At 56.1% G+C, this 15,104-nt stretch overlaps 1 protein-coding gene and 1 long non-coding RNA gene across 7 annotated transcripts in view; one reads left to right on the top strand and one right to left on the bottom strand.

The window, feature by feature from the left end:
• Positions 1-11,227, bottom strand: part of LOC102559475 (inactive phospholipase C-like protein 2) — a 54,342-nt gene extending 43,115 nt beyond the window's left edge. For 2 of the 6 annotated variants that reach the window (XM_019476358.2, XM_019476365.2), the window contains exons 1-7: positions 10,724-11,227; positions 10,149-10,294; positions 9,166-9,745; positions 8,491-8,680; positions 8,172-8,243; positions 7,699-7,832; positions 6,919-7,007 (exon numbers count right to left, since the gene is read on the bottom strand). In XM_019476358.2, the coding sequence (XP_019331903.1) occupies positions 6,919-7,007; positions 7,699-7,832; positions 8,172-8,243; positions 8,491-8,680; positions 9,166-9,745; positions 10,149-10,294; positions 10,724-10,979 (1,467 nt within the window). In that variant the 5' untranslated portion in view covers positions 10,980-11,227. The remainder of the gene's footprint in view (positions 1-6,918; positions 7,008-7,698; positions 7,833-8,171; positions 8,244-8,490; positions 8,681-9,165; positions 9,746-10,148; positions 10,295-10,723) is intronic. The other 4 variants (XM_059726917.1, XM_059726918.1, XM_059726919.1 and 1 more) reach the window with 4 other exon arrangements.
• A 15-nt stretch (positions 11,228-11,242) lies between these two features.
• LOC106739723 (uncharacterized) lies at positions 11,243-13,356 on the top strand. Its single transcript, XR_002086688.2, has 2 exons — positions 11,243-12,618; positions 12,728-13,356. It is a non-coding gene; the product is annotated as an uncharacterized LOC106739723 (long non-coding RNA).
• The last annotated feature ends 1,748 nt before the right edge of the window (positions 13,357-15,104 follow it).

The following is a 15,104-nucleotide window of genomic DNA, read 5'->3' as shown; positions in this document are numbered from 1 at the left end:
GCCGGGCCGGGGGAGGGGACAGGGGCGGGCCCCCGCCGCCAGCCCGGCCCCAGCACCCCGGCCAGCTCCCGCCCTGCCCTGCCTCGGCGGCTCGGCCCGACCCCGCAGCCCCCCTGCCCCGGGCCCGCAGCCGGCGCCAGGCTGGAGAGCAGCGGCGGGGCCTGGCACCCCGAGGTGGCCTGAGCCGCTGGGAAGGGCGCCCCCAGGAGACAGGGGCCAGGCGTGAGGGGGAGAAGCGCAGGCCGGGGGGACAGGATGGCCCTCTCCGCAAGAAACGGAGCCCGGCCCCACCAAGGTGTCGCCTGGTGGCGAGAAACCAGTGGCCCGGCTCGATGAAGAGTCAACCGGCTCCAAAGGCAACGGGTACCAGCTCCGGAGCTGGTTTCTCTCCCGCTTTTGTTGGAAGACGTAGCAGGCCCCACCCAGACCTAGGGCTGGAAGGGATCTGATCTCCAGAGGTCTGGTCCAACACCCAGCCTGAGGCCAGATCTGCCCTGTCCAAACCAGCCCATAGGATCCATAATCTGAGCCCTAAGTAAGACTGCTGGCAACCCTGACACATGCACACATTTCTTTTGGAGACAAAGCCTCACGCTTCCAGCCTCCCTCTCCCCAACCTTGCAAACAGTGGTGTGCCCAGCAGGCCCCCTCTGTGCCACAGCTCAGGAGCCCGCTGGCCTGAAGCTTTGCAAAGTACTGGAGAGGCCCGGGGCTCATGACTCAACAGCACAGCGCCCAGGCAGTCCCAAACCTATACCCTAAAGCAAGGGAACCACAGCAGCCACCGTCCTGCCGCCGTGAAAGGTTGTCAATAGACGCTCAAGAGATCCCAGGTGCAGGCTCAGGCTTGTCCTTGCTTGGACACCACCCCCAACTCCTGCAAGGAGGTAAACTCCGTAATAAAGAAATTAACTTTGAAAACCGGGTGCCACTCAATTCCCAGAAGGGGTGCCTCGAGTCCCAAAAGGTTGAGAACTATTGATTCAGGCTTTGAGGTCTTCAGATTGGAACTAACCCCCAGAGTGTGTCTTCTGGGCAGTGCTCAGCCCAGTGGGGCCTGCATCTTGGGCAGGACCTAGGCAAATGCAGGAGCCTGACTTCAGCTAGCATCTCTGGGCAGCACTGTTAGGCACGTACCCTTAATAAGGAAGGCTTGTAAGGGCTTTGCAAATCAACATGGAGTCCAGCAGGACCAGGCGCTTAAAAGCAGCACTCTCCGTCCTGGCAGCATCAGCTAATTGCCCCATGCAAGCAGTTACGGCAGCCCCAGCATTAGGCCTAAAATGCTGCAATCTGTGATTCTCCATTGATTACATGACAGGCAGTTCTGTGGAGGGAGGACTAATGAGATCATAAACTCTGAGCAGAGCCTTGCCACTTTATAATTGGCCAGGAAAGCCTCACAGGAAAAGAAAGGGGGGGGGGGGGGGGGACACAAGGCAGCACTGGGATAACCTGCCAGGCCATACAGCAGACAGGTGCACCCAGGAGTCAAATGAACATGAGCCCCAGTGTCCCCCAGATGCAGTCGCTGCAGAGCACACATGGAGGAAAGCACCAGACTGGAGGTAAAGCTGAGCGCCTCCCAGTTCTGCATGCATGTGGAACAGTAGGGGACAGAGCGTCCATGCCAGCTCAGACATGCAAACATCCCCACTCAAGGACAAGTGAATGACCCAGGAGTCAGAGGCCTGGCAGCTCTGACTCACATAGACTTTGGCAGAAGGAAGCTGCCAGCACGCTCCAGCTGAGAATGGAGGAGCCAGGCCCCAAGGGACACTACAGGGCTGTGAGGGACGTTCTGTGACCACTCGCAACAAACTGGGACTTCGACTTGGAGGGCACTGAACAGTACAGCCGGGCAGGGCAATAAGACCCCAACACATACTGTCTGTGCATGTTCAGGAACCTGGCCAGAACTCTCCCTGCACACGCTTTCCCTTAAATCTCTCCTCGCTAACTGCCCCTGTGGATTTAAGATAAAGCCCAGACAGACAGGCCTTCCAGCTCTGGCCCACCAGCTGCCTCCCATACTGCTGACCACAGGAAGTGTGCCTAGGCCCAGGCTCTGTCTCGGGGCTGAAGCCTGCAGGGCCCCACCTGCATGAGCCGGCATGGGATTGCTCTGATGCTCACATTCCAGGGCAGCAAGGGCCTGGCCTTGGCCCTCAGTCTCCTAGTGCTAAACCTTACAGGCAGCAGGTTTGGGCTCAGTCAGAAGAGGCTTGGGATCGGGGCTGGGGGTTGGGTGCACCCCACCCACTGCAAATCTGCTGTGGGGAACTACAGAAATCTATACCTGCAGCACTAGGAAAGCATCCTGCAGACACTATTTACTGGGACCTGCAGGACCCATTGAATAACAATTCCGCGAGCAGTCCAACAAGACCCAAGCTCTCACATGCAGCTCACTCCAGCTAGTCCCATCCTTCAGGCCCAGCAGCTCCCAAGGAGTTAGTGTGCACAGCCTTCTTCCAGAGCCCACCTTCAGAATCCAAATATTTACCCAGCAACCATTCAAAGGCCTTTAAACTAAGCCACATGTATCATGCACAGCTGTGGACAGAGAAAGCTCAATACAAGCTGGAATGTGAACAGACCTTCCAGCTTGGAGCAGAAACCGAAGCCCCGCTCCCCCCCAGCCTGAGCGCTCTGGGGGGCACACACATGAAAGACATTCTCTTCCTCCCTCCACCTCCACCCCTCTGAATCTTGCTTCATACTTTCCTTCCAGCGAGGGCTTGTGGGTGGGCAGGAGCTGGAAAATGGGTTGTTTTCCCCATGTGCTTGCTATGCCTGATGGAGTAGCTTAGGCAGCATGGCAGGGGAGGCCTTTTGTGCACGCTTCTTTTGGAGACAAAACCTCCTGCCCCTGGTCTCCCTCTTCCCAACCCTGCAAACAGCTGCATACCCAGCAGGCTCCCTCTGTGCCACAGCTCAGAAGCCTGCTGGCCTGAAGCATCGCAAGCTACTGGAAAGGCCCAGTTCCTTTGCCTCTCAGCAGCTAGACAGTCCCAGAGCCCCCCAGGCAGAGGGGAGCTGGTTAAATATTCATGGCGTGGCCTTCCTCTACGGCAACAGCAACGGGTGGAATGGCCCTATGGGCTTTTTAATCCAAGCTTCAATCAAGAAATCTCTTAATGGGAATTAAAAAAAAACAACAAACCCTCAAATCAGGGAGCATGGCCCTGCACGCAGTGATGTTGTCAGACATAATCCGTCTTTATTGCGCTTCTTTTTTTTCAACGTTAAAAGCAGCCCCTGCTGGAGCAGAGCTTATGGGCAAGGCACACAGCAGCTGGTACCCGCAGCCCTGCAACCACCAGCCCCCATGCTTCAAAGACCAGTTCAGATCCCAAAGGAAGTTGGGCCAGCTGCTCCTATGCAGAGCTGGCCCTGTGGCCAAGGTTCCCAGCACAGCATAGGGCGCCCCCATAGCGGAGGGTATATGCTAGAAGTAGAAGTGCCACCTATTGTTGCCCTGCAGACACCATGGCATCAGCTTCTCCAAGCCAGGTAGATCAAGTGCGTTCTCTGGGCAGAGAGCTGTTGGGCCTATGTATACAAAGCCAAGGGCCTGTCTGGACTGTGAGGACAATGAAGCCAATGAGTACTTTTCTCCTAAATGAGGAGGGCTAATTCAAAGGCTTTACCACTATCTCACCTTCCTACTGGTCACTCTTCTGCAGCGACTGTACCTTGCCCCTGGGGTGCTGCACTCAAGGGTCACAAGAACAGGACTGAGCAAAAGGCACAAGCAAAATATAGGGGGGGAGGGGGAAGTTCGGAGGAATTAAAGTACAAAACCAGAGAGAGGGGGAGCAGAGTCCAGCAGCACCAGAGCAGTTTTCTCTTCCTCACCCCTAATCCCTTTCCAGGCAGCAGCTCCCCCCACAGCCAGCCCAGCCAGCCAGAGGGAGGGATCAGGCTCTAGGCTGGGCAGAGGGAAAGCTGGGGTCAGATCTTGACTCTGCCTCAGGCTCCCTGACCAACCACAGGCAAAGCCCTTAGCCACATGCCTCAGTTCCCCCAAATGTGAAATGTCTGGATGAGGGCTGACTCCAGGGAGGAGCAGCCTCTCTTGAAATAACCTTCTGCATGGGGGCCCAGCTCAGTGCTAACAACCAGGGAGCTGAACTGGCTGCTAGTGCCCCCTAGTGGGTGAACTGGACACATGCCATCCATACCTGGCAGAGCTGCCTCACCAAGCTTCAGTGTCCAAGCTGGACCTTGAAATGCTTGTGCTTGGCAGTGCCCAAGCTGGGCAGGCTGGTGCTTCTGGGCAGAGCTCACTCAAAGGGCCAGATCGGGCCACACCTCCACTGTACCTGACTGCACCCCCCCAACACACTTGTGCTGCAGGCAGGGGCTGCCTGTTCACCCGCCCAGGCTCCATGGTGCAAAGGCTAACCTGCTGGAGACACCTAGCTGAGACACCGTAGTTCCCTGGCCCCATACACCCCTCCCAGCAGCAGCATGGGGAGAGACAGCACCCACCTTTCCTATTCTCAACACTGCAGCCTCCTGCCCTCCTCACTCTGGGACACAGCCCTTGCCTGTGCCCCACACCAGGGTTCCTTCCTCTGCACCATTGCAGTGGCAAGCGAGCATGGGTGATAGGAGAGCTATGGCAAGGTGCCCAATAATGGCTGGGCTCCTGAGGAGCTGCCTCAGGAGATGATTCTGCTCTGGATGAAATCAAGCAGGTGCCTCTCCCGCAGGACTCTGGCCATGGGGGCTGGGGTGCCCATGACTCCCCGCAGCTGTGCAAAGGCCCCGGCAGCCACCAAATGCAGGCGCAGTGGCCCAATGCTTCCCTTGAAGCGGAAAGATTTGTAGATGGGGAAATCCTCCTGGAGACACTGGTCCAGCTGCAGAGAGAAGAGAGAGGTGGGTCCTTGGCATGGATGTGAGGCTCTGTGATAACAGGGGTCACATGTGGCTCTTAGCAGGTGGGAAGAGGGAGGCCATCTAGTCCAACCCCCTGCTCAAAGCAGGACCAGCCCCAACTAGATAATCCCAGCCAAAACTATGTCAAGCAGGGTCTTAAAAACCTCCAAGGATGCAGATTTCACCACCTCTCTGGGTAGCCTGTTCCAGTGTTTTACTACCCCTCCCAGTGAGAAAATTCTTCCTAATATCTAACCTAAAACTTCCCTTGCTGCAACTTGAGACCACTGCTCTTTGTCTGTCATCTGCCACCACTGAGAACACCCTAGCTCTCTCCTCTTCTGAACGCCCCTTCAGGCAGCTGAAGGCTGCTATTAAATCACCTCTCTCTCTTCTGCTTGAGACTAAATAAGCCCAGTTCCCATAGTCTCTCCTCATAAGTCATGTCCTCCAGCCTCCAAAACATTTTTGTTGCCCTCTACTGGACTCTCTCTAATTTGTCCACATCCTCTCTGTAGGGGAGGAGGTGCAAAACTGAACTCAATACTCCAGATGTGGCCTCACCAGAGCTGAAGAGAGGGGAATAATCACTTCCCTGGACCTATAAATAACACACCTACCAATGCAGCCCAGTATGCCATTAGCCTTCTTGGCAACAAGGGCACACTGCCGGCTAATATTCAGCTTATTGTCCACTGCAATCCCAAGGTCCTTTTCGGCAGAGCTGCTGCCCATCCAGTCAATCCCCAACCTGTACCAGTGCAGGTGATTGTTTCATCCTAAGCGCAGGGACTTTGCATGTGTTCTCGTTAAACCTCATGAGATTTCTTTGGGCCCAATCCTCCAATTTGTCTAGGTCACTCTGAATCCTAGCCCTACCCTGCAGTGTATTTACTCCCTCCAGCTTGGTGTCATCCGCAAACTTGCTGAAGGTGTACTCTATGCCACCTCCCAATGTCTTCCAAGTTGCTGATGAAGACATTGAACAAAACCGGCCCCAAAACTGACCCCTGGGGTGTTGCACTTGATACCAGCTGCCAACTAGACATCAAGCCATTGATTACTACCCTCTGAGTCCAATGCTCCAGCCAGTTTTCTATCCACATGTGCACACAGAGAGTTCAGGGGCTGGGAACAGGTGCCAAGGGGTCCATTTAGGGCACCCCTGTCATTCATGTGCCAAAACTCAATCTCCTTCATGCAGGGATAGCCAGCCCAGCCCAGGGCTCAGCCAGCCTGCTTCCCTCTCCCACAGAAGCCAGTCCAAGCTACTGCAGAGTGGGTGCCCTGCAGCCCTGGGAGAACTTGGTCCCCAAAAGGCTGCTCTGAGTCTCTGGCTGGCTCATGCATTACACTAGAAGGGACCAGCTATCATCCACTTCCACTGTGGAGGGTTTCGCTTCCCTAGCAAAGCTCTGGGATCCTGCTGAGTGCCCAGCCTCAGCCAGGCCTACTAAGGGTAATTCCCACTGGCCAAGCATGCTGCCCAGCTCTTCCATTGCCCCGAGTGCTCCAAGCCCTAACAAAGGAGGACAGAGTACCCCTTCCTCTCCTCCCACCTCCACCCTACAGCACACCTGCCCTCACAGGCCTCATCTCCCCTCAAGTGAGCAAATGTTCCCCCAGCATTTAGTGAAAATGCCAACAGGCTGTGCCCTGCAGACAGTCCCAGGGAGCAGAGGAAGGATTAGGGTCCCCTTCCCAAGCTCAGCCCCCATGGCCCAGAAAGAACTCCCACAGGGGCACAGGCAGAAAGAGGCCAAGATACTCTGTGCTAGTCAGAGCTGCAGCATGAGCCAAGCTAGGCACAGGAACGACCTGTCAGACTAGTGCTGCCATCCTGTGGCCACAACAACCCATTTCACTAGTAGATCATAGGCTTCCCCAAGGCACCTGGGGCCAAGCAGGGGCTGCCTCAGTGCCAGGCACCAAGCAGACAGACACCTTCCTCCAACAGAACAGTGCCCACCACTGGCTACAGCCCTTGGCACAGCTCTCTGCCCAGTTTGTTCCTGCCCCCCCCGTTACCTTATAGCGCTGTCCCTCTGTCAGATCCCGCAGGCCACGGAGCTCCATGAACACCTGGTAATGGGGGGCAGAGGTCCCAGAGGTGGCACCTGGGATGGGGGGGAAAGCACAGAGATGTTAAAAGCACTCTGGACAGGGGCAGGGGAAACAGCTAGGGGCTCCAGACCAGCCCTTGAGGAGTCTTCTCTACATTGGGAACTCAGAGAAAGCAGGGTCTTCAGGGACCTAAGATCCCACCTGCCCCACAAAGTCCACTTGGGGGGCCCACAAGTGACCCCCTGGGCCACACAGTTGGCTCCTGATGTTAGCACCTTGCTCAAGTACAGACTCAGGAGCTGCTCCCTGCGTCTGCCCCAACATGGCTCAGTAACCCTCTTGACTTTGGGAAGGACCTGGTATCTGGATTAAAGGGGCTGACCCCATGCCCATCCAGTGAGTCCCTTATACCCTAGCCAGGCCACTCTGGCAGGCCAGAGCTAGTGCCAGACATAGGTCTGGGCACATCAACAGGATGACAGTCTTTTTTGCCTACAGGCATTGCCTCTCCCACCCAAAAAGGGGCCAGCAAGGCAGCATCAAGAAGCGCAGTTGAGGACTGATGCAGGATAGATAACATGGCCAACAGAAAAAAGGGCACAGACAGGGACATGAAAACCCAAGGGCATTTGCAGGGGCTGATTCCAGCAAGGTGGAAAGGAGAGACCCAGGACACTTAGCAGGCTCTGTGGGACTGACACAGCAGAGCCCAGCCTCTCTTGGGTTACCATGGGCAATGCTTACCCAGCAGGCTGCTCTCCGCACAGATGTAGTCAACCAGTTTAGCTCCTGGCCACATCCCCACAGCACGGTGCAGGGTGTGGCAGAAGTGGTCCTCAGGGATGCTCTCTCCCCGCACACTCAGGGTCTGGCTCAGCCTGGGGAGCAGAAGGCAGTGGGTTGGGCACAGGGGCTGGGGAAATAGCACAGCCCCAAGAGGGGCACAACCACCCTTGCACAGCGACCCAGCCTGTGGGGGAAGAATAACCCTGACATACACCAGGCTACTTGTCCTCAGAGCACAGCAGAAGGCAGTCCCCAGACTTTCCACCCAGCTCACCCCTTTCTCCTGTGCACTGCTCCACTGCTGCAGGAGCCCCCTCTCCTGTGGTTCGCATTCAATGCCCTACATTCACCAGGAGGCAGCCCAGGCCTCCCCAGTTGGGGAGGGGCAGCAAATCCAAGCTAGGGGTGGAGAGTTTTGAGATGTTCCTTACCTGCGCACAGGTTCCACCACAGGACACTGGTGATAGAATCCAGTCACCTTCACCACCTCCCCAACACGGCACCTACAGGGACAAAAACAGGACAGATAGACATGAGCCTAGGCCAGAATCCTCTGTGCCATACCCCATGCCATCACAGAAACTCACAACCACAAGGCACAGGGCCTGGGACAAGTAGGCCAGATGCTGGGAATGTTTTGGGGTTATGGGGGGGTTGCAATAGATGCCAGGGGTCCCTGGGGTTGGGAAGACTGTAGTAAAGGCCCTTCTCCCTTGGGATTGTCAAGCAGCTTGGTAGGGGGAGGGGCACCTGTACTGCCCAGGGTGGGCGCTGAGCACCAGCTCATACTCCTGGCCTTCCCATACGTCCCCCAGCAGCACTGTCTCCAGTGGTTCCTCACTGTGAGTCCCTGCTGGGAGGAACTCACAGAATGCCCAGCCCGGGCACAGCAGGTAACGGCAATCAGATTCCTCTGGCCATAGGTTCACTCCAAGCAGAGCTGGACAGGAGACAGAACAGGTCAGAGTGGGGGCTTCATGACCTCCCCAGTGTTGCAGACACCCCAGGGTCACTCTGACCACTGGGCTGCAGCACAAGTGCTGTTTATAGTGAGGCAGCCACCTTTGGGGTCAGTTATCTGGGCTGTTGCTACAAAGACCCCTCACCCAGCACTACAATGCAGTCGCTTCTGGGGAAGGGCACAGGGACTGCTAACAACCACACCACAACATTTTAAAGCAGAAGGGGGCAAGCCTACAGGACAATGCAGTGGGATGGATAAAAACTGCTTAGGCTGGGACCCAGTCCTCCAGGCAGTAGGTTTAAACCCAACAGCTGTTCGTGGACTAGTCCCACCACTACTATGCAGGGCTACAGGTGAAAGCAACACTCCCCCCAGGCCCACATGCCAATCAGAGAGGCCAAAGGCTCACCAGGGTTACCTATCCACCCGGGATATGGCCTAAGCCTGTTTAGTGCCCTTACCTCCTGTTGCTATATAGAAGGGGGAGTAGAAGGGGATGCCCTTGCAGTCCTGTTCCCGCAGGGTGTCTCCATAGAGCTGCTCACTGCCAGACTCCCCCACCACCACTGCCTGGAGCTCTGGCCATAGGCGCTGGGCAATGCCATCAAAACCCCTAGAGCACTCAGCCCTCAGCTCTGCCGCCCGCACCGGGTTGGGAGACAGGAGGCTGTCCAGCTGGTACCGAGTCCCCTCAGGTAGTTTCAGCTGTGGGCTCAGCCATCCTGAGGCTAGGTCCTCTGCCAGACCCTCCCAGTTGGTGTGCAGGATGGCCAAGGCATCATGGAGCTCCGAGGCCAACCCAGCCTTTAACACTCGCAGTGCCTGCTCCTGCAGGGCAAACAGCAGCTGCACATAGAGGGCTGAGCTGCGTGAGGGCACAATGTCATCACCCAACCCTGCTGGCATACAGTACAGTGTGGGCAGGGGACAGGCTGTGGCAGGGCATGGGCAGCCTGGGGCACAGGAGAAGACAGCAGTGGCCTGCGGGGTCAGTGCACCTGGGTACACTTTGCTGAGGATGTCTAGGTACAACATGGACCCCTGCACAGAGAGAGAGAGAAATGGATGAGACCAAGACCCAGGCAGGGAGACATCAACCAGTAACAGCCCGTGTTCCTCCCAGGGTAACAGCTAGATACCACAAGACACCCCATTTCCAGGGTAGCAGCTCAGGCCCCAGATCTCCCCAACAGCTGCTTGGACTGTGGGGCTCCCCAGTGTTCCCAACCACTAATGCTGGGGAGGGACCAGTCTCTATGCCCCTCTGGCTCCATCAAGGAGAGGGGAGGAGGCGAGCCCAGCAGCCCAGGGCGCCCAGCAGCCCAGGGCTCCCACCACGACATGTTTATTCCTTACTCCCTTGGTTCCCAACAAGGCCCTGGAGAGCTCTCTCCTGAGGAAGGGAGGGGGAAGCCTCAATCCACCGTACCCAGTCCTATGCTACCTGCAGCGGGGCATCCAAGGCCCAGCAGCTCTGGAGCAGGGTCCATGGGCCGGGCAGGCTGCCAGGGTGCAGGATGGGCTGGCGGCTCCCATCCTTATCAAGCCTGCCTGGTTTCAAGGGGTGATGCTCCCGGAAGGTGTTAGAGTCTGTAGGAGAGAAGGATGCAGGATCAGAGCCAGGCTCCACCCTGCCAGGTTGCTCCCTTGTGACCCCACGCTGCTTCCCAGAGTGAAGCAGGCCTAGGCTACCCTGGCAGGGCTGCCAACCAGTGCTGAGCAACACCTGGAAGTGGATACTTCTTATGCTCCACACATGGCAAAGGGCCCTGCATTGCAGTCCTGCAGCCTGGCAGACAACAGGTGAGGCCTGAACAGCCTTGCAGGTGTTGCTCCCTGCCACAAGCTGAACTGGGGCATGGCACCAGGCCTGCTGGTAGTGGCCAGGGGCCTGCAAGGAGGCAGCAGAAGCCCCAAGCCTGCACACGGCCCCAGGGCTCGGCCGCCCAGATCCTGGCCTGACCGCAGCTGGGCCAGGCTGCGGCGTGGCTTCCCACAGGTGCCCCTCTAGCCAGGCACCTGGCTCCGTGTCCCCAGCTTCCTTCAACAGCCGCAGCAGGCACCGCTCCTGGCTCTGCCGCACGTCCTTGGTCTGGTTCTCCAGGCACCGGCGCTGCCGGCTCGTGGCCCAGCCCAGGCCCCCAAGCACCAGGCTGTGCCCCAGCAGCAGCCTCCAGCGCTGGCTCCGTCCTGCTGCCCTGCCAGGCCTCCCGCGGGCCCAGAGCAGCAGGAGCAGCCCAGTGCCCAGGAGGGCGGCGAGGAGCAGGAGGAGCATCACGGGGCCCTGTAGGAGACGGGGCTGATCGTGGGGGCCGGGACGACCCACAGGCCCCCGGCCCCGCGTGGGGACCCCCCACTTCCCACACAGAGGCCCCCGCCCCCAGCCCCTCACCCCAACCTGGCCGGGCGGGGGGCACCCCGGGTGGGGAGGGGAGGGGAGTGATACAGCGGCTCGCCCCTTCCCGCGCGGGGCCGCTCTAAGCCCGGATGCGCCGCTTCCGCCAGTAATGACGCCACAAAACGAGGCGGTGACGTCAGTCCCTGCTCTTAAAGGGGCCGCACCATTCACCACAGCAGCGCCTCTTCTCCCACGTGGGCATCTCCCCCACCGGAGCTCGGGCGTAGGGAGCCAGCCCGGAGCCCGCGGGGCGAGGCGTCGCTTTCCAACCTCTTGAGGCCAGCCCCTGCCCCCGTGGGGTGGGCACCAGCCCGCCGGGCTGAACGGGCAGCGAAACCAGCCAGCCACCCCCACCTCGCTAAGGCACCGGGACCAGCAGGGAGCGCCCGAGGGGGCAGCTGGCCCTGCCTCGCCGCAGCCCAGCGCCATGGGCTCACAGGAGGACGGGCCTCTGCTGTGCGCTGAGGGCCAGCCCCGGGCCACCGGCAACCACAGGCCCCCGGGAGCGAGGCCACAAAACGCCCGGTTTAAGTCCACGGGCTCGAACAGGACTGCAGGTTGGAGGCTGATGGTGAGGCTGCCAAGAGAGGACGCCGAGCGGAGAAGTCCAGCCAGCACCCACTGCCTTTTAAATGCATCCAAGGAGCCAGTAGATGCGCCCTGTGCTACCCTGCCTAGAGACGGGCATGGACAAGGGAAAAAGAAAGGGGAGGAAGGGGCTATCCAGCCCAGCCCTCTCCTGTAAGGCGGGGTCAAGGGTACCGCGATCAGCCCGTGCCACGGATTGGGCTGCCGGGGCCTGGGGAAGGAGATTCCACGGACTCTGCTTGGCCTGGGTCAGCACTTCTCCAGAGTAAACGGCTAGGTGGGTTCCCTTCAAATCCCTGCCTCAACCTTCTTGGCTGCAAAGTACACTGATTTTTTTCACCCTTCCAGCGGGTGCCTTGGAGAACAGCTGGTCACCACCCCCTTTGTAATGACCGTTTAGTATCAGAAACCTTGTCACCCCCACCCCTGAGTCTTTTCTTTTCTGAAGGGAACCTGCCCAGGCCCTGGCCTCCTCAGTCAAATTTCTACCCCTCCCGTCGTTGGTGCTGTTCACCTCCAGACTCTTCAGCTTGTCTACAGCTGAAAAAGTGTAGCATCTCAAGCAGGAAGCAACACCCCAGCTGAAGCCTCCTGAGCACTGAAAGGAGTGGATTAACTACCTGCTTCATCTTGCATCTGGCACTCGTGCCAACTCAGCTCAGAATGAAAATATTGGCTCACACTGGGCCCTGATAAGACCCCCTATGCAACACCTCTGGGGGTGCCTTTCAGCTGAGCCATTGCTGCTCCATGAGACTGAATTTTTTTCAGCCACTTGTGCAGTAGCTGCATTAATGGTTATGTCTGGACCAGACTTCCTAAGCTGGTTTGTGAAACTGATTTTGGACAGCATCAACCTTCTTAAGTCTAAGTACATCACATCCACTGCTTCCCATGTCCGCTAGGCAAGTTTACCTGCTAGAGAAAGGTATTAGATGGCTTTTTCATGGTCTATTTAGCAAATCCATGCTGGCTGCTTTTTTAATCGCTTCATTCTCTTTTAGGTACTTACAGACTTAACATTTAATATGTTCCAGAATCTTTCCAAGGATTGAAGCTGGGACTGAATTCTCTGGGTCCTCCTTTTCTTGTTCTTTGAGGATAGGCACCATGTTTGACACCTTGGGACTGCTGCTGTTCCGAGATGATCACCAGTGGTTCAGAGATGTCTTTGGCTCCTTGGACCACTCCAGGGGGAGTTTCATTGGGCCTTGCTGATCCGAACACATCCATCTAACTGTCCTCTAACCTGCTCTATCTTCTAGCCTGCACTAGTATCTCCTTGTTAAAGTTAATTTAATTAATCATTGGGTCACCATTCACCTTTCTGGGGAAGGTTGAAGCCTTAAGCACTGCAGCCTCTTCTGTTGAAATCCGTCATTTGTCCTCTCCCATTGAGTAACAGGCCCAGACTTCCCTTCATTGTCCCACTACTGCCTGTGGGAGTCTTTGCTAGCTGAAATGTTCTGATCTCAGGCTGCCTGCTTGTGTGGCTCTCTCCTACTCACTGGCAGGATGGTACCCTACTTTCCTCATGGTTCCTTTCCAATTGCTGGGTCACCGAGGGGCTCCTGGAGGAGTTATAATGGTCCTTTTCTCTGCTTCTGATGTGTCCTTTTCATGGGGTTGTTTGCTCTCACATACTTAATACAGTCTCTCAATTCCTGCCAAAGCATCAACACTCCTCTATCCCTCAAATCATCTTCCCCGCAAGGCCCTACCTCTCCACTCCTGGAGTCTGCTTTCACAAACTCCGCGCCCCTTATTGGGCTGCTGTCCTTCCCTCGGAATAGCAAACTCTTTGTTTTTATGCTTCCACCCCAAAGTCCTTCTTCTTCAGTTAGTTCCTCGCCATCAGTTTGAACCCAGTCTAGACAAGCCAGCTCTGCCAACCAGTGAATCTTATTATATTAAACACAGGACACTTCCCCCACCCGGTCCTTTGCGGCTGAGCTCTCTGGCTGTGGCACTCTCTGCCACAAGGTATGCAGTGATCTGGTTCTCAGAAACAGAACACAAACAATTCCTGTCCTTGTACAGGGCTTTTATTGAAAACACAAAGACGCACCATGGTGCACTCACCCCAAATCATAGACAATACTTTATCGGTGCCATATGCTGGTCTGCATCAGGCTGTAACACTAAAAATAGGCATCTGAAATAATTCTTTTCCACATAAAAGGTTCTTCTTTTTTTTCTTTTTTTTAAAGAAAAAAATTATCAAAAAGTCTCTCCATTTCCCTGTTAAATTATTTTTTTTTTTATTTTTTCCTTTCTACAAAAAATAACCCACACACTTCCCTTTCCTGCCTTTCCTTGAAATGGCTAAACTTGAGAATTAGATTTTAATTTCTTTTTATTTTTAAAAGGATCAAACATTATCACCCAAATCTCCAGAGCTTCAGCAAGATAATTTCTTTTAAAATATATATCTACATATATCTATATATATCTATATATATATAGCTATATATCTATATAGATATGTATCTATATATACAGATATCTATATTAGAAAGCTATAGATATATAGTGCTTTTTCTCCCCCCACCCCCACAACCAAGAAAATATTAGCAAGATGTGCAGAAATCACCTGACTGCCCCTGATCTGCTAGCACAGCCAGCTCATGCCCCAGACAGCCAGCAGGTAGCTAATGGCAGGAAACCCTTCCAAAGCATGTCATTCACCCATTGCTCTCCAAGTGCCAGACTGGAGCAGTGCTGAGCTAGGCACCATCAGTGCACCGCACATCGCCAGAGAACTGGGTTGCAGAGCAGGGCAATAGCAGGTGAATTGTTTCAAAGACTCACCAGGATAGCCTGCTGCCAGGACAGGGCTACCCCTCATCAGGGGCCTGGGCAGACACTTCCCAGATTAAGGTTTTACCAGCTCCAGGATATGAGAGATTTGTACAAAACCCTGTGCACCAGGATGGCACTGGGATTAGCTGTCCTTGTGTGAACGGGGTTTGTACTGGGGGAAGGGTCTGGCTTTGCCAGCAGTGGGCTCGGTGGCACATGAGCAAAGCACAATGCCATTGCTCCAGGACAGGGAGATGCACTGCGGGGTGTTCTGCACAACCTGGAAGACCCACAACTTTTTCACACGAGGACTGGGGTTCTGCGGCTAGCGGCCGGGTTAGTGCAGGCATTGAGCAGAGCAGTGCTGAGCGCAGGACTGACCCAGGGTCACAGCCCACCTGTTACCTTCGTGCTAGTTCAGACACATGACCAGAAGAGCAAGGCAGCAATCTGTACCAAGCTCGAGCGCTAGGTTCAGTGCCTGCTGCCAACTCCAGGGGCCAGTTCAGATGAGGGATCATTTGTGGGTTACTGCAAGACCTTTCCAAAGGATGGGGAGGAAGCTCACAGCTTCTCCGTTCTCCTGCCCAGCTGCCTTCCTGCTCCCTGGCC

Source organism: Alligator mississippiensis, chromosome 4 (genome assembly GCF_030867095.1).
Source record: "Alligator mississippiensis isolate rAllMis1 chromosome 4, rAllMis1, whole genome shotgun sequence".
NCBI classification, from domain to species: Eukaryota; Metazoa; Chordata; order Crocodylia; family Alligatoridae; genus Alligator; species Alligator mississippiensis.
The sequence above is the reverse complement of the archived record's forward strand: the minus strand, read 5'-3'. Positions and strand labels throughout refer to the sequence as shown.